At 51.3% G+C, this 16,649-nt stretch overlaps 3 protein-coding genes across 5 annotated transcripts in view; 2 read left to right on the top strand and 1 right to left on the bottom strand.

The window, feature by feature from the left end:
• PDCD6 (programmed cell death 6) overlaps window positions 1–16,649 on the top strand; it is a 128,621-nt gene that overhangs the window by 27,509 nt on the left and 84,463 nt on the right. The gene's annotated exons all lie outside the window — the stretch shown is intronic.
• The window catches only part of SDHA (succinate dehydrogenase complex flavoprotein subunit A), a 196,393-nt gene that overhangs the window by 144,037 nt on the left and 35,707 nt on the right, over window positions 1–16,649 (top strand). The gene's annotated exons all lie outside the window — the stretch shown is intronic.
• The window catches only part of CCDC127 (coiled-coil domain containing 127), a 417,207-nt gene continuing 407,816 nt past the window's right edge, over window positions 7,259–16,649 (bottom strand). For all 3 annotated transcript variants that reach the window (XM_050795359.1, XM_050795360.1, XM_050795361.1), the window contains exon 4: window positions 7,259–8,439. In XM_050795359.1, coding sequence (XP_050651316.1) covers window positions 7,778–8,439 — 662 coding nt within the window. In that variant the 3' untranslated portion in view covers window positions 7,259–7,777. The remainder of the gene's footprint in view (window positions 8,440–16,649) is intronic.

The following is a 16,649-nucleotide window of genomic DNA, read 5'->3' as shown; positions in this document are numbered from 1 at the left end:
CCCCCTCCTCAGGTGTCACCCCCCTCCCCATGTGTTTCCACCCCAGGGCCCCCATGTCACCCCCTTCCCAGGTGTGTCCCCACCCCAGGGGCCCCGTGTCACCCCCTCATCAGGTGTCATCCCAAGTATGTCCCCTCCCCTGCTGCCCCCACCCCCGCTGCCCTGTCACCCCCTTCCCAGGTGTGTCCCCACCCCAATGGCCCCCGTGTCACCCCACCCCACGTGTCTTCACCCCAGCTGCCCCCAGGTCACCCCCACCCAGGCTTGTCTTCATCCCCTTTGTGCTTCTGCCCCAGGTGTGTCCAGATCCTTCTCTGCCCAGGGTAGGGGTTTGCCTAGGAGTTGGGTACCCAGCACGAGTGCCGTACAGGAGCCTGTCTCCCAGGGGCATGTCAGGAATGGACGGTCCCCCGCTGAGTGGACAGATATGGTGACTTCCACCTCCCCACATTCGTCTCTGCCTGCTCTGCAACTACCTAAGTCCCCTCTGCACACTGCAGGCAGTGCTTACTGGAGCCTCGTCCAGGGACATGAGCTTGATGTTGTGGCCAGCTCTTGCAAAGGGGTGGGGAAGGTGCTGGGCCAACGTTTTTAATGACTTCTAACTGTAAAGCACAGAGTGGCTGCCACTGCTTTATGTCTGAATTTTTATTGTAAGACTCAGCCTCTGGGCGGCATGGTGACCAACCTGAAGGCCTGTGGCAGTGGAGAAGGGCCCAGGGTGCTGGGTGTCCTGAGGCCTGGGATTGGGTGGGGCACACAGGAGCCCACTGGTGTCAGTGGGCAGTGCTGAGGTACAAGCTCCCAACATATCCGGCTCCACAGACTCCCAGGGGCTTCCCTACCAACAGCCCATTCTGATAAGGCCAGCAGGGCTGGGGAGCAGCACGGGCGGGATCAACGCCTCCCTCGCCCGTCCGTTGCACATCTCGCACTTGCTTCCACTGCACTGATGGGCCGTGTCCTGCATGGCCGTTCGGCGTTCGCCGGGTCTTTGTCTTTGCCCGATCTTGTGACTCCAGTTCTGGGCCACACATCCAGCGTCCCTGGGCCCAGGAGCACGCCTGCTGGGTTTTGATGGAGAGCACTTCTCTACCACAGAAACCACGGCCTCCCACACAAGGCAGGCTGGGGGGGGATCAGGCGAAACCATGAAGCAGATGAGAGTGCCGATCCGACCCAGCAAACGTCCATGGCAGTTGTGGCTGGGGTGCCCCTGGTGGAGCCTCAGGGTTCACCTGCCCAGGCCCTCCCCGGCTTTCCAGGGCCAGTGGGTGAAGTCAGCAGGGTCCCCACGGGGGCCGCCATCTGGAGCCACCGTCTCTGCCTCCCTCGGGTCTTCCACAGCAGTGTGGGCTGGCGCGGCTCCTTCAGAACACGACACTGCTTCCCGTCCACCATCCTGGCAAGGAGCGGGGGCCATTTTAGGGGCTCTGACTCAAGTCCTTTCTGCTTTAATGACTTGTTCCGCAGGTCAGGAAACGATGATCCTCTCGCAGGCCAAGGAGACAAACGCAGGCCCAGTGGCGCCCCTGTGTGGCGGACGTGGCCAAGGGCCCTGGAACGTCAGGGGTGCTCTCGTCCACCGGCGCTCTGCTGCTCTCCCTCTTCGGAGCTGAGCAAGGCTCCATCAGCTGTCATCTCTGCATCCTGGAGCCCACTCTCCGTCAGCCCCACACAGCCCCGTGGGTGGGGGCACCATGCTTGACGCCCCCAGCTCAAAGCCTGTCAGTCACCCCACCCACCCACCTCTGTCAACCCAGAGCCCCTCAGCCCAGATCCCGTTCTCTGGCACCACCAGCCCTGGCCCATGGGGAGCAGCCACCTCGGAGCTATGGCATGATGCTGTCAAGAGCAGGGCCCCAGCACCCCCACCTCCAGAGGAGGCCCCAGCACCCCACTCCCTGCCTGTCAGCCACCAACCAGCTTCGAGAGGCTCTCCCAGCAGGGATGGGCTCGGTCCCAGTGTCCCTGCTGGAACATTGAACAGAGCCGTCTGAGTGCCCCAGTGTGGCACCCTCTGCCCAACTGCCTTTCTTCATTAATCCTCCTCACCCCACTCCCGACACCCAGGCCAGGCCCTGCACCTGCTCCTGGAGCAGGACTTGACTCCTCCAGCTGGACCAGGCAGGTCCTGAAAGGCAGGGCACTGCCCGAGGGCTCTGCCAGATCCCCAGGTGAGGGGTGGGGGTGGCTGTGCTGGCACAAAGGGCTCCCGCGAATCTGGAGCTCACCCAGCAAACATCCAGGCGGCGGCGGCGGCTCTCAAGGGGCACTTGTGCTGTGAGCCGCAGAGCCACGTTCAGGCTCGTCTGGTCCTGCTCCCCGACAGCAAGACCCTTGGCCTGTCAGGGGGTCCACAGAAGATGAGCGGCCTGCGAAGCTGCCACAGAAGCCCTTCGGCTTCCACCACACGCCTGCTGTCGATGGTTGGCTGACTGAAGCCCTTTGTTTTCTCTTTTCAAGATTTCCCATGAAGCTAGCAAAAGCAACAAGCTCGGCAACCCTGATCTTCACTGTTCCCCCTCCGTTAGAACGCCGTGGCATGGTGGAGCCCAGCGCTTCCCCAACTCGGCCCCCGCTGGGGCAGGACAGGCAGGGGCAGGCTCATCCCACTCCGTTAGAACGCCGCAGGATGGTGGAGCCCAGCGCTTCCGCAACTCAGCCCCCGCTGGGGCAGGACAGGCAGGGGCAGGCTCAGGAGCTGTGGGAACCGCCATGTCCCACCACATGGCCAGAGAAGCTGGTTTGGGGATTGGCATGGCTATGCAGAGATATGACACAGAGTGACAAGTACTCCAAGGCCCCTGAGAATCCCTTATTTGCCTTTTTGGTTCTTCTCTGACATCTAACCTGCATTCTCCGTTCTTGCCCTGAAGTTCCGTGAGACAGCCTTAAATCCCTCTTTAACTTTCTAGGCGTGAAACCTCTGCTGCTTACAACCGGAATCCTAAATTAACAGAAATATGGCGAGAGGAGCCTTTTCAGCCTCAACCTATAAAACCCAGCGCAGTTACTCACACAGGTCAAGGCAGATGGAGCAAGCCCAGCGCTGTCTACACAGCAGGCTGCCCCCATCACAGCCAGCCAGTGTCTAGAGCAGCTGCTTCCCCAAACACCCCGGCTCCTCCCAACATCGCACGGCCTGTCCTCGTGCTGGAACGAGGCACTGCGAGGAGGAAGCAGCTGCCGCTGATGGCTGCACACACTGCCGTCTGGTCTCTGCAATGTCACAGGTGTAGTCTTCAGATTTGCTTTGATGTAGCGAACCTAACACATGAAAGTAACTAGAAAGCTGTTTTCTCCCTTCCCCTTAAAAAGATGATCTTAGTACACTATGAAGCAATCACTTTTTAAACGATCCAACATAGAAATAGTCCGTTACACATTTTAATCAGACATAACTTCTCTTTTAACGAACACACAGGTTATTTGGTGAAGATTTTCCGTTGAAACACCCTGTAATTGGTGCAAGGTTCGCAGAATAATTTTGTCCTTATGAAATCAACATCTGCCAGTTCACACATACACACACATATGCACACATATGAAATATATATGAGAATTATATATCCTTATCGGTGACTGTTAACGAAGGAGGAAAAAGCGCATCTACCAAATGAGCTAACCAGACTAGTAGAGAAGTGCCACCTCTTCAGTTTTGTTTTCGGAATGTCCAGGTCAATCGTGATGCCTTCTAATTTATTCCAAAGTCAAGTCTGAAGCAAGCGAAATTAGAAAGTGCAATCTCAATGCCTCCCTGAAAAAGTCCTTCCTTTTTAAGTCACTGCAGCTTCATATACAATGTTCACTACAGACAAGGATTACAGCCGCCGCCCCTCCTCTGCCCTGCAGCAAACCCTCCCTCTCCCTGAGGAACCTGGACCTGCTTCCGAAACCGAGGATCTCCCAGCGCTCCGCTCCTTACCCCGAAGGGTCCTCTCTGCCTTGCTGGCTCAAGGTTTTATAGTTACTGTGACCTCCAAGAAAGCAGCAGGACAAATAATGCTTTACTCTGATGTCGCTACAAACTCAGCACACACACCAACCAGCACAATGACCCTTTTTTGCAGCTTTAAACCACTTTGGTTGAGGAATGTTCTACCGTGAGCTCACCTTTCGGTACATCTGTGGAGTTACCAAATGGCACAGCACCGTGTAACTATTCCAAACCTAACACAATCCATTTCAAAAGGTGGTGACGTCACAGCGACACTCAAACTTGCTGATGGAAGGCAGCCATGCCACACAAACAGGAACTAATATCAACCCTATAGAAAGACCATCTTCCGGCCAGGCAAATATCAACCCTATAGAAAGACCATCTTCCGGCCGGGCAAATATCAACCCTATAGAAAGACCATCTTCTGGCCGGGCGAATATCAACCCTATAGAAAGACCATCTTCCGGCCGGGCGAATATCAACCCTATAGAAAGACCATCTTCCGGCCGGGTGAATATCAACCCTATAGAAAGACCATCTTCCGGCCGGGCGAATATCAACCCTATAGAAAGACCATCTTCCGGCCGGGTGAATATCAACCCTATAGAAAGACCATCTTCCGGCCGGGTGAATATCAACCCTATAGAAAGACCATCTTCCGGCCGAGTGAATATCAACCCTATAGAAAGATCATCTTCTGGCCAGGCGTGGTGGCTCACGCCCGTAATCTCAGCACTTTGAGAGGCTGAGGCAGGTGGATCACCTGAGGTCAGAAGTTTGAGGCCATCCTGGCCAACATGGTGAAACCCTGTCTCTACCAAACATAGAAAAATTAGCCAGGCATGGTGGCGGGCACCTGTAGTCCCAGCTACTCGGGAGAATAAGGCAGGTGAATCACTCAAACCCAGAAGGTGGAGCTTGCAGTGAGGGGAGATCGTGCCACTGCACTGCAGCCTGGATGACAGAACGAGATTGTCTCAAAAAAAAAAAAAAGAAAGAAAGAAAGAAAGCTCGTCTTCCTAACTCTGCAGGACCGGGTCAGCGGGTCAGTGTCCACACCGGCTTGAAGGCTCTGAACATATCTATCTCGCTATAGAAGTAAGCTAGGCGGCCGGGCGCGGTGGCTCAAGCCTGTAATCCTAGCACTTTGGGAGACCGAGACAGGCGGATCACGAGGTCACAAGATCAAGACCATCCTGGCTAACACGGTGAAACCCCGTCTCTACTAAAAAAAATACAAAAAACTAGCTGGGCGAGGTGGCGGGCGCCTGTAGTCCCAGCTACTTGGGAGGCTGAGGCAGGAGAATGGTGTGAATCCGGGAGGCGGAGCTTGCAGTGAGCTGAGATCCGGCCACTGCACTCCAGCCTGGGCGACAGAGCAAGACTCTGTCTCAAAAAAAAAAAAAAGAAGGAAGCTAGGCTGACAGCACCCTGGACATTAGAAACAGGATAAGGATTAACAATTCGCCTCAAAAATCATTCACCTACAAAGTAGCTGACTGTATTTTCTTCATTTGAAGACAAACATGGAGTGGTTCCCACGGGACACCCAGCACACCAGACTGCTGCGGTGTGGAGCCTGCACCACTCTCTAGGCAGGGGTCTGACGCATCAGGAAGTACGAACAATGAGAGGAAGAGTTTCGTCCAGATTTACCGAAAAAATGACTTTTTAGGGGCCGGGTGCAGTGGCCCATGCCTGTAATCCCAGCACTTCGGGAGGCCGAGGGCGGTGGATTACCTGAGGTCAGGAGTTCGAGACCAGCCTGGCCAATATGGTGAAACCCCATCTTTACTAACAACACAAAAATTAGGTGGGTGTGGTGGCGTGCGCCCATAATCCCAGCTACTCAGGAGGCTAAGGCAGGAAAATTGCTTGAACCCAGGAGGCAGAGGCTGTAGCGAGCCGAGATCACACCACTGCACACCTGCCTGGGTGACAGAGAGAGATTCCCTCTCAAAAAAATAAAAATAAAAATGAGTTTCTCAGATAAAGCGATGGTGGTAGAGCAGAAAGACACGCTAGCAGCCACTGAAGAGGAGCATCTGAGCACCCTTACAGGGCGTGGGTGCCGAGAGCAGAGCCTGCGGGAGGCCCGTGTCTGTTGCAGGCAGCGCACGTCGCTCTGAGCCCGCCTCTGCCGTGCTCACGGGGTTCCAAGGATTTCAAACAATGCACGAGTGCAAAGCGTGTACAGCTCAGGGTGTAGTAACATGTGCTCCAGGAATAGTGGCCCTCACACTGCCACGTGGGTTCTATAAGCTTAGGATTTTTAACAGTTTGTCCTATTCCTGTATAGACAGGCAGGCGGGGAGAACACAGCCCTTGAAAGCAGACGGACAACGCCGCTCCCGCTTCCGCCTGGCCACAAACTATCCGGTAACTGCACACAGGTTACTCTCGGTTCTGGAGAACAGGTGCCTGGGCTCAGACTGGCTCCAACACCACTACCTGCGTGGCCTCAGGCAGCTCAGCTCTTCCACAGCTCCGCAAAGTGAGGTGCGTGGGGACGAATTCACACGGCAGGCCCAAGGCTGTGTCCTACCAGGGCCTGTGTGCAAGGCTGGCCCTTGACTGACATCTGAGAACTCGGATTCTGGGCGAGTTCCCAGCACCATTAACTCCTACAAGTGGCTCTGTGCCCGCAGTGCTTGTGCACCTGGCACAGACCGCACCAAGCCCACCCTCCTTCCGGACAAGTCGGAAATTTCCACACAGGCCAGGCAGGGGGAACCATGTGACCAGCCCTTAGCAAAAGCCGGGTGCTGAGTCTCCAGCGAGCTTGTTCTTACAGTCAGGTGTGTCCTGTGTGACTCCAGGGAGTGGCCCCTGGGGCGCCCTGCACGTGGCTCCTCTGAGCACCACCCACACACCCTCTCCCTTTGCTGATTCTGCTTTGTGCCGAGTACAGCCCTGTGCTGAGTCCTGTGAGATCTCCCAGCAGGTTATGCAACCGGGGGCTGGCCTTGGGGCACCCCCGCAAAGAATAATAGTAATACCTACTTCACAGGATTAGACTGGGGATCCCATGAGCGAAGAGGTTACAGGCTCAGTTCCCAGCAGCTATGTGTGACACGGGGCGGTAATACCTGTCCACCACGTCGGTTGCAGTAAACAATGAGATAATATATATAAAAATATTTTGTAAAGAGTGAAGAATTACACAAATAAAAAGTGGCATTATTACTCATAAATGGCAAGTATTTTTGAGTATATATCATTGCTAATAAATATCTGCTTGCTGAATACAGACACAAGCCAAATTCCAAACACACATTAGGTACCAACTGGATACAAGAAACTCTTGATGTTTCCTTCCCCTTTATGGGAGAGAGATCTTTAAAATAAAAAACCTTGATAATATAATATTACTACTTTCTATTATCATCTGTTATGCAGTTCTACATATTATCTGACAGATTCTTAATGTAATCGGTGAGAGAAAAATAATTTGAGGAGAAAGTATTTAGGGAGTGATGAAACACAGAAAAGTACTTGTGGTAAGGACCAGTATTGTATTTGACTTTTTAAAAAACCATTTTTACCCTGGAGCTAAAATACGAGGTGACACTGTTCTGCTTGATACAATACGGGCAGCTTACAAATGCTTCAGAGAAACCACATCCCCAGCAGCTGCAGAGCGTCAGGAGGAAACCCTCCGTCTCTGAGGCTTCGGGCACTTCTGCTCCGAGGGTGGCGGGAGTGGAGGTCGCTGCTGAAGGGTGGTGGTGTGGCCATGGCACAGGCAGCAAGGGACAGACGACGCCAGAGGCCCAGAAGGCTCATGACTGCCTGGCCTCGCGTCGCTAAAAGCAGTTTTATTTCATCCTTGTCTTACTTTTCTAGTATGGCTTCCTCTACTCTCTTAAACTTCTTTAGTTCCACAACCAGTTCCCAGTATCTGAGATAGAGCCACATGAGTCTGCCATTCTGGCGTTTGTTGGTGTTCCAGACTTCACCACAGTATGTATCGTGCTGAAATATGTCGGTGAGACCGGCTGCCATCTCTAGGTCCGCAGCAACGGGGTCGACGGACGCTCGCACCAGTAAGCTCTTCTCTAGCTCCAGCCGCTTGCTGCGAGGAAGAAACAGACTGCAGTAGATGTTCTGTCTTTCCGTGAGAACAGCTTCAAACTCTTTCAGCAAAAGCCTGGCTCTCCTTTGCCAGTTTTCTTCCTTTTGCAGGCAGCTCAAATACGCATTTCTCAAAGGCTGCACCTGCCTTTTTTCTTGCATCACCTGGGCCCGTTCCTGTTCCAGAAGCTTCTTCTCTTCTACCAACTTGCGCCCCTGAGAGATAAGGGCTTCTCGATAACTAGCTGTTCTGTTCTGTTCCTTTTCGAGTTCCAAGGACAACTGAGCAACAGCACGCCGATTTTCTGAGATCATGGCATGGTACTTGGCTTCCAGATCCTGTTGAAAAGCAGTAGTTCTCTGACGGCAGGCTTCTCTCTCTTTTTCTATTTCTTTCTGGGATTCCCTAGACCAAATCCAACCTGACATGAATGGAGACAAATGCACAAAATGAAAAAGTTAGGGCTGAAGTTCTATAATTTTCACTTAAATCATAAGGCAGCTAAGGATGGCATTTCAATAAAAGCTTAAGACCTCAGCCGTACCAAGATCACTTCTGTACAAAAACGTGTCACAGGCCAGGTTCTTATCTTAAAATCAGGCAAGGGCTGGGTGACCAAACGATCCTAACCCTAATCCTTTCCGTCTTCTAATTGTTTGTTGCTAAGAAGATCTCCCACTGCTTTTTTCTCCTCTCAAACCCACCACCATTTGCCTGCTCTGGCTCTAGTACAACTGGCAAAGTTTAAAATATCTGGGGTCGGCTTCAACTACCGTTGGCCGGGTTCTTATAAAAGTTGTATTTAGCTTTGCCTGGTGGCAACGAGTCAACGGCCTGAGTTGGAGACACTGCTTACATTCTGATAAGGACACATGAAAATAAAGTGGGTTAAAAAGTTTAGCCTCAAGACACAGTGGGCTTCTTTCCTCAAACTGGAGACTGCCGGAATCTCACGAAAACGGGACGGGGACTGCTGGGAGGCTGCAGTGGGCATTGCCCGGCTCTGCCCCTCACACCAAGGAGCAGCAGGGCGGCCTGCGCTGCAGAGAAATCCAGTGCCTCTAAGACCTGATGACCCACAGAGCCTGCCGGCCAGCGTGCACCTGGCTCCAGATGGAGTCACCGACTCTTTGCCCGTCCCACAAGTAAGAGTTGGGTGTGTTTCAACAATAAAAAAATGACCGTGCGATAACAGTTCCATCCACATTCCGAACTGATGCTATTGCTCAATAATTTCATACACGTTAGAGCAACTACTGCTAAGTCTGTTTTTCCAAATAGCGATGCGTTCTGCTTGGACATTCTAAAAGCAGCACGGAATTGAGTCCTCTGGAAAACAGGATTGTATGTCAAATTTTCAAAGCCCAAGGCCCCAAGCAGCAGTGTGGGTTCCCTCGTGCGCTTCTATCCTGCAACCCATCCCCCACTAACCACTCTGTGGAATCCCTCTTCCATAGCCCCTTCTAGAACCACTGGAGTTTGCATCCACTTTCATGGTTCTCTTCCTCCTTTCACTGCTTCCCCCAACCCAGGCGGCGTCCTTGGCATTCAATTCTTTTCTCCCAGGTCATTAATGGTCACCTTTTTCTCCTGGGTCATTAATGGCCTTTGTGGGAGCAATTCCATGACAGCAAGATTTCCGTTAGCCTGAAAGCCAGTCTCCCTTGGATATGCTGTTGACACCTCACCGGGTAAGCACAAAACCAAACTCATCCTTCCTCAACCAAAAATAGCTGCTAGTCCTACTTCAGATGACAACTCAAACTCATGTCATCTTTATCTCCTCCCTTTGACAAGAGCTCACAGGCAGAGGCCTGACCAGGAAAGAAGCTGCTACAATGTCACTTGATAAGCACTGAGGGGTTTGCAAAGGTATGTGAGAAGAGAGAAGGGAAGGCTCGTCTGGTTTTGGTGAAGTCAAGGAAGGCTTCATAAAAAGGTGAATGAACAAAGTCTGGAAGGCTGAGCAGGAGCTGCAAGGAAGTTACCTGAAGTCAAACGAGCAGGGCAGACGAGAGCCTTGGAGAGCGAGAGGTTCCAGGAGCCAGATGTGCCTGGGGACGGGGCTTACGTCAAGGAGAAGCTGGCGCTGCCTTTGGAGAGTCACAGGTGCCAAATGAGAGGGGCCCCCAGGAGACCCGGAGAAGGAGCACGGGATGTGCTCTGCAGCCATGAGGAGTCAAAGGAATTAACGTGACTTAAGAGCATCCAGGAGGTGTGGAGGGCTGGAGGTGGGGCTGGGAGAGGTGGGGCTGGGAGGGGTGGGGCCAAATCAAGAGGAGACAGGCAGCTGCTCCCTGATACAATCTGGGGGCGATCTCAGTCAAGTCATATCATTGACAAGTAAAACCACTGGAAAACTAACACAGACAATGATGCATACAGTTAATCATCAGACCCCAGCACACAGGCTGTGGTTATTGGGAAGTTTGGGGCTGGACGGGGAGCCAGGCAGTGGAGGCTGCAGGCAGCTTTGCAGAGGAAAATGTGGCACGACAGGCTGGGCGTCAGGAAAACCTGAATTCCGAGTCTGACCCGACAGATGGCTCATGACTCTGGGCACATGCGACTTTTCAAAGCCTCAGTTTCAGGTGGGACTCCTGCTTCTGGGAAGACGGAGTAGACGTCCTCCCTATTCTTCTAAGAAAACTAAGAAGACACAGTAGATGTCCTCCCTATTCTTCTAATTGAACTAAAAATCCTGGACTTCATCGATAAAACAAGATGACTCTGAAAGGTAGAGAGAAGGGAGACTGGCTTGGGTCCCTGGGACCCCAGGAACAACATGGGGGCAAGTCCTCTAGATTTTCATTTTGCTTCATAGATCCCAGACTTGGAGCTGAAGACACAGGTAATTAGAAATCTCAACGGGTGCAGACAAAAAAAGAAACTCCAACAGAGCCTGCTATCTTGGCCCAAAGGACCATGATAGGGGCCTGGTAAGGGAGAAAACATTCCAACAGTAATCACTCTACATCAGCCAAGTAATACAGAAAAAACTGCGGCCCCCGCTCCCACCCAGCGGCAAACACAGGGTGGGGTCGGGGGGAGCCACGTGGGGAGCTGAGGCCTTCCCAGCCAGGGGCACCAGTAGAGGCCAGGGGGCTGGAACTCCCACCCTTTCCTCGGGGGCCCACAGGGGCCAGAGGCTGAGTGGGAGCCTGGACTTCTGTCCCAACCTGGCGGTAAGGAGGCTGCGTGGCCCTTCCCCGGCCAGGGTGTTGTTCAAGAACGCCAGCTAAAACTGAAGGTTTAAATAAAAACCAGTGTTTCATCACGTAACACCCAAAATGCCCAGGTTCCAGCAGAAAATCACTCATAGTACCAAGGGTTAGGATGGGTCATGCTAAATGAACAAAGATGACCAACAGATGCCAATAGCCGGATGAGAGACGGCAGTATTATCTGACGAGGACTTCAGAGCAGCTGCCATGACAGAGAGTCAACGAAAACAAACAGAAGACATAAAGAAGAACCAAATGAAAATTCTAAAACTGAAAAACAGAACAACTGGGAGGAAAACTGGAATGATGGACTAGACATGGAGAAGCAAGAGCAGCGCGCCCCGGGCAGAGGTTCAGGACTCCCCCATGAACACAGGAGCAATCCTTTGCAGCCTAGCCACAAACATAATTCCACAATATGTAAAAGGAATTCTACAGCATGGCCACGGGGGGATCGCTCCAGAGACAAAAGGCTGGTTCAATATTCAAAAATCAATGTAATCTAACACATTACTGGCCGGGCGCTGTGCACTTTGGGAGGCCAAGGCGGGCAGATCACGAGGTCAGCAGATCGAGACTATCCTGGTTAACACGGTGAAACCCTGTCTCTATTAAAAATACAAAAAAATTAGCAAGGCGAGGTGGCGGATGCCTGTAGTCCCAGCTGCTGGGTAGGCTGAGGCAGGAGAATGGCGTGAACCCGGGAGGTGGAGCTTGCAGTGAGCCGAGATTGCGCCACTGCACTCCAGCCTGGGTCACAGAGCGAGCCTCTGTCTCAAAACAAAACAAAACAAAACAAACAACTAACACGTTACTAAGCTGATGAAGAAAAATCACATGATCACATCAATTTATTTATTTATTTATTTATTTATTTTTTTTTTTTTTTTTGAGACGGAGTCTCACTCTGTCACCCAGGCTGGGTGCAGTGGCCGGATCTCAGCTCACTGCAAGCTTCGCCTCCCGGGTTTACGCCATTCTCCTGCCTCAGCCTCCCGAGTAGCTGGGACTACAGGCGCCGCCACCTCGCCCGGCTAATTTTTTGTATTTTTTTAGTAGAGACAGGGTTTCACTGTGTTAGCCAGGATGGTCTTGATCTCCTGACCTTGTGATCCGCCCGTCTCGGCCTCCCAAAGTGCTGGGATTACAGGCTTGAGCCACCGCGCCCGGCCGATCACATCAATTTAAACCAAAAAAAAGGACCAAATTCAACACCTATTCATGAAAAACAGGAATACAGGGGAGTTTCCTTGACTTCATAAACAGCATCCACAGACAACCTGCGGCTGACACTGTACTTAGCTGGGAGAGGCTGAGTGTGTTCTCTCTGGTCAGGGACCGTCCGACAGAGTCCCAGAAGTTCCAGCTACCGCCGGAAGGCAAGACAAGAAATCAAAGGCAAACAGGCTGGAAAGAAGAAATACAACTAAAGTCTTTTTTTTTTTTTTTTTTTTTTTTTTTGAGACGGAGTCTCGCTTTGTCGCCCAGGCTGGAGTGCAGTGGCCGGATCTCAGCTCACTGCAAGCTCCGCCTCCCGGGTTTACGCCATTCTCCTGCCTCAGCCTCCCGAGTAGCTGGGACTACAAGCGCCCACCACCTCGCCCGGCTAGTTTTTTGTATTTTTAGTAGAGACGGGGTTTCACCATATTAGCCAGGATGGTCTCGATCTCCTGACCTCGTGATCCGCCCGTCTCGGCCTCCCAAAGTGCTGGGATTACAGGCTTGAGCCACCGCGCCCGGCCAATACAACTAAAGTCTTATCCCTTATAACAAAATTAACTCAAATGAGTAAGTGCTTAAATGTAAAATGTAAAACTAAAACTCTAGGGAGAAAAAACCTTCAGGACCTAGGGCAGAATTCCTAGACTTTCCACAAAGAGTAGAGTTCATAAAAGGAAACGATGAGAAGCTGCCCCTCATCAAAAGTACCACTTTGACACTGCAAACGCCCCTCTGAAGAGAATGAACAGACAGGCTACAGACTGGAAAAGGATACTTGCAAGCCACATATGCAACTAAGGACTAGAACCTAAGACATATTAACAACTCTCAAAACTCAACGTTAAAAACAAACAGTCTATTAGAAAATGGCTGAAAGACAAGAATACTCATTCCATCAGGATATGCTGATGGCAATGAGCACATGAGGAGGTGCTCGACGTTGCACACTTGAGCCACGATGAGAAAAGATGCTCAACACTGCACAGCAGAGCCATGACGAGACAGCACCACACACCCATCAGGATGGGCAGACAGGACAGCAGTGTGAGCACCAAATGCCAACCAGGAGGTGGAGAACCCGATCAGCTCTGCATTGCTGGTGAGAACCTAAAACGGTGCAGCCACTTGTGAAACATTTCAGCCCTTTCTTTTTTTTTTTTTTTTTGAGACGGAGTCTCGCTGTGTCTCCCAGGCTGGAGTGCAGTGGCGTGATCTCGGCTCACTGCAAGCTCCGCCTCCCGGGTTCACGCCATTCTCCCGCCTCAGCCTCCCAAGTAGCTGAGACTACAGGCGCCCGCCACCTCGCCCGGCTAGTTTTTTTTTTTTTTTTGTATTTTTAGTAGAGACGGGGTTTCACCATGTTAGCCAGGATGGTCTCGATCTCCTGACCTCGTGATCCACCCGCCTCAGCCTCCCAAAGTGCTGGGATTACAGGCTTGAGCCACCGCGCCCGGCCCAGCCCTTTCTTAAAAAACTAAACGTGCAACTTCTATAACACCCAGTAATTTCACTTCTGGCCCTTTATCCCAGAGAAATGAAAACTTACATTGACACAAAAACCTACACAAGAATGTTTATGAGAGCTTTATTCATAACAGCTGAAAACCGGAAAGGACCCAGATGTCTTTCAGTGGTTAAACACACTGTGGTATGTCCATGTCATCAAACACCACTCAGCAATGAAAATATCTATGAACTACTGATACAGCAACAATCTGCCCGGACCTCAGGGGGTTACGCTGAATGAAAAAAGTCAACCCAACAGGTTATATACCGTTTGATTCCATTTATATAACATTCTTGAAATGACGAAGTTCTGGAGATGAAGAACAGATCAGCAGTTGCTGGGGGCTGTGGAGGGAGGGCGGAACACAGGGCAGCACGAGGGGCCCGGGATTGGGGGATCTTGACGGCATCCTGGCAGATGTCTTGGCTGCGACACTGCACTGTCATGTTGCAGATGCTTCCATTGGGGAAAGCTGGGTAGAGGGTACACGGGCTCTCTGTATTACTGATGACAACTGCATGTGACTTACATCACCCCAAAATAAAATATTTAATTAAAAGAAACTGAGTTGGGCCCCGTGAACTCAACCAGTCCCTTTCAGCCCTAAGACTATGTGTTTTCTAGGTCAGGAGAGGAAACGGGAGGAACAGGAACGCTAGAGGGGAGAAAGCATGGAGAGATGGGAAAAGCACGGAGGGGGAGATGGGGAAAGGGGAATCAGGAAGACTGAGAGAAAAGGGGGGAAAGCAGAATGACAGAGGAGGTGTGAAGAGAGAGAAGCCCACTGGAGCGCTGAAACACTGAATCGTCTCCCAGGGGAGCTACTCAGGGTAAGAATTTCTCCAGGGACTGCTCTTTCAGGCAAGCACAGTTACACACATTTCTATGTTATGTTAAGTAAAAATCTAGTAAATGGCCTGGGCACAGTGGCTCACACCTGTAATCCCAGCACTTTGGGAGGCCACGGTGGGCAGATCACGAGGTCAGGAGATAGAGACCATCCTGGCCAACATGGTGAAACCCTCTCTCTACTAAAAATACAAAAATTAGCCGGGCATGGTGGTGGGTGCCTGTAATCCCAGGTCCTCAGGAGGCTGAGGCAGGAGAATCACTCGAACCGGGGAGTCAGAGGTTGCAGTGAGCCGAGATTGCGCCACTGCACTCCAACCTGGCGACAGAACAAGGCTCCGTCTCAAAAAAACAAACAAACAAAAAATCTAGTAAATGTAGTAAGTGATCAGGACAAAACTGGCTTCTCATCAATAAATCAATCAATGGCGCTTATGAAGTATTCATACGTCTGCCTCTTCTTCTAGACTACACTAGGGGCTGGTTAACGCTCCTGTGTGCAACAGAACCTCAAACACATCATAACACACCTTTGGAGAATCCTTACAAGAATGCCAAGTCAACAATTATCTCTCACCACACTACCTCAGCAAAAAACCAAGAAGAAAAAATAAAATATTCTTCAACCCTTTTCAGCGACAGAAAGCATCATTTCAAAAGTCCAAGAAGGGGAGGTAAGAATTTCAAAAGTGAAAGTTACCGTGAAAGGCTATAAAAGCTGGAGATGAGTCTGAAAAACAAATGGAAAATGAGTCACTTCAGGGCCTCTCCCAGCCTCAAAGCCAATTAATTATTACATTAGTAAGAGTAATTTTTAACCTTCCAATCCACTCACCCTAGCCACAGGCAACAGTAGCCTCTCCAAGTGTTAAGTGTTTTTTTTCCCAAGCCTGCAGGCGAGTGAGCTTTTCACATGGCAGCCCCTTAGCACTGGATGTGGACCTGCCCTGTCTTTCACCAAGAAGCAAGCACTGTGCAGATCACTGAGTCATAAAAACCACCTGCTCTTACCAGCCTCCTCTTCCTCTACAGCAAAACTCCTGACCTGAGACATGGAAGCAGATAAAAAGCCTCTACGTAAAATGTACCACTACAGCTAGAGGGCAGTTTTGCCTTTCTTCCATTCAATTACTCAGTCTCTCATGTTCCTAAATGCCAGCCCAGAACCATGGAACCTGAAGAAACACAAAACGCACTCCTCTGCATCAGTGAATTGATTGTGTGGTGGGGATATAAGTCTGCATGTGACTGACAGGTCCCCAACGTGATGCCAAGTCAATCTAAACTAGAGAGAATTTCTGGTCAGGCCAAGCAGAGATTTCCTGGATGAAGTCTCCGAAGACTGATTTCCTAAACATTAAACATCACTGGTTTTCCAAAACTGGTTTTCTTTTTTTGTTTTTTTTAAACCCTGTTGCCCAGGCTGGAGGGCAAGTGGTGCCATCTCCACTCACTGCAGCCTCGACCTCCCAGCTCCACTGATCTCCCCACCTCAGCCTCCTGAGGAGCTGGGACTACAGGTGTGCATGGCCACAACTGGCTAATTTTTGTATTTTTGTAGAGATGGGGTTTTGCTGTGTGGCTCATACCGGTCATGCGATCTGGCTACCTGCGCCTCGCAGAGTGCTGGGATTACAGGTGTGAGCTACCATGCCCAGCCCACTGATTTGCTTTACACCCATTTTTTCCCTCATCAGTCCTTATGAAGGCACCTGAAACAAGGAACCGCCCCCCCTGAATTGAGAGCAGCAAAGCCTTGAGAGGGAACTTAGTTATTAAAACCCACCCCACACAAAATGCTTCTAAACGCCTTGGCTGACTTAATCCTTG

This window comes from Macaca thibetana, chromosome 6 (genome assembly GCF_024542745.1).
Source record: "Macaca thibetana thibetana isolate TM-01 chromosome 6, ASM2454274v1, whole genome shotgun sequence".
Classification (NCBI taxonomy): domain Eukaryota; kingdom Metazoa; phylum Chordata; class Mammalia; order Primates; family Cercopithecidae; genus Macaca; species Macaca thibetana.
This window is presented reverse-complemented; position numbering and strand designations above follow the sequence as displayed.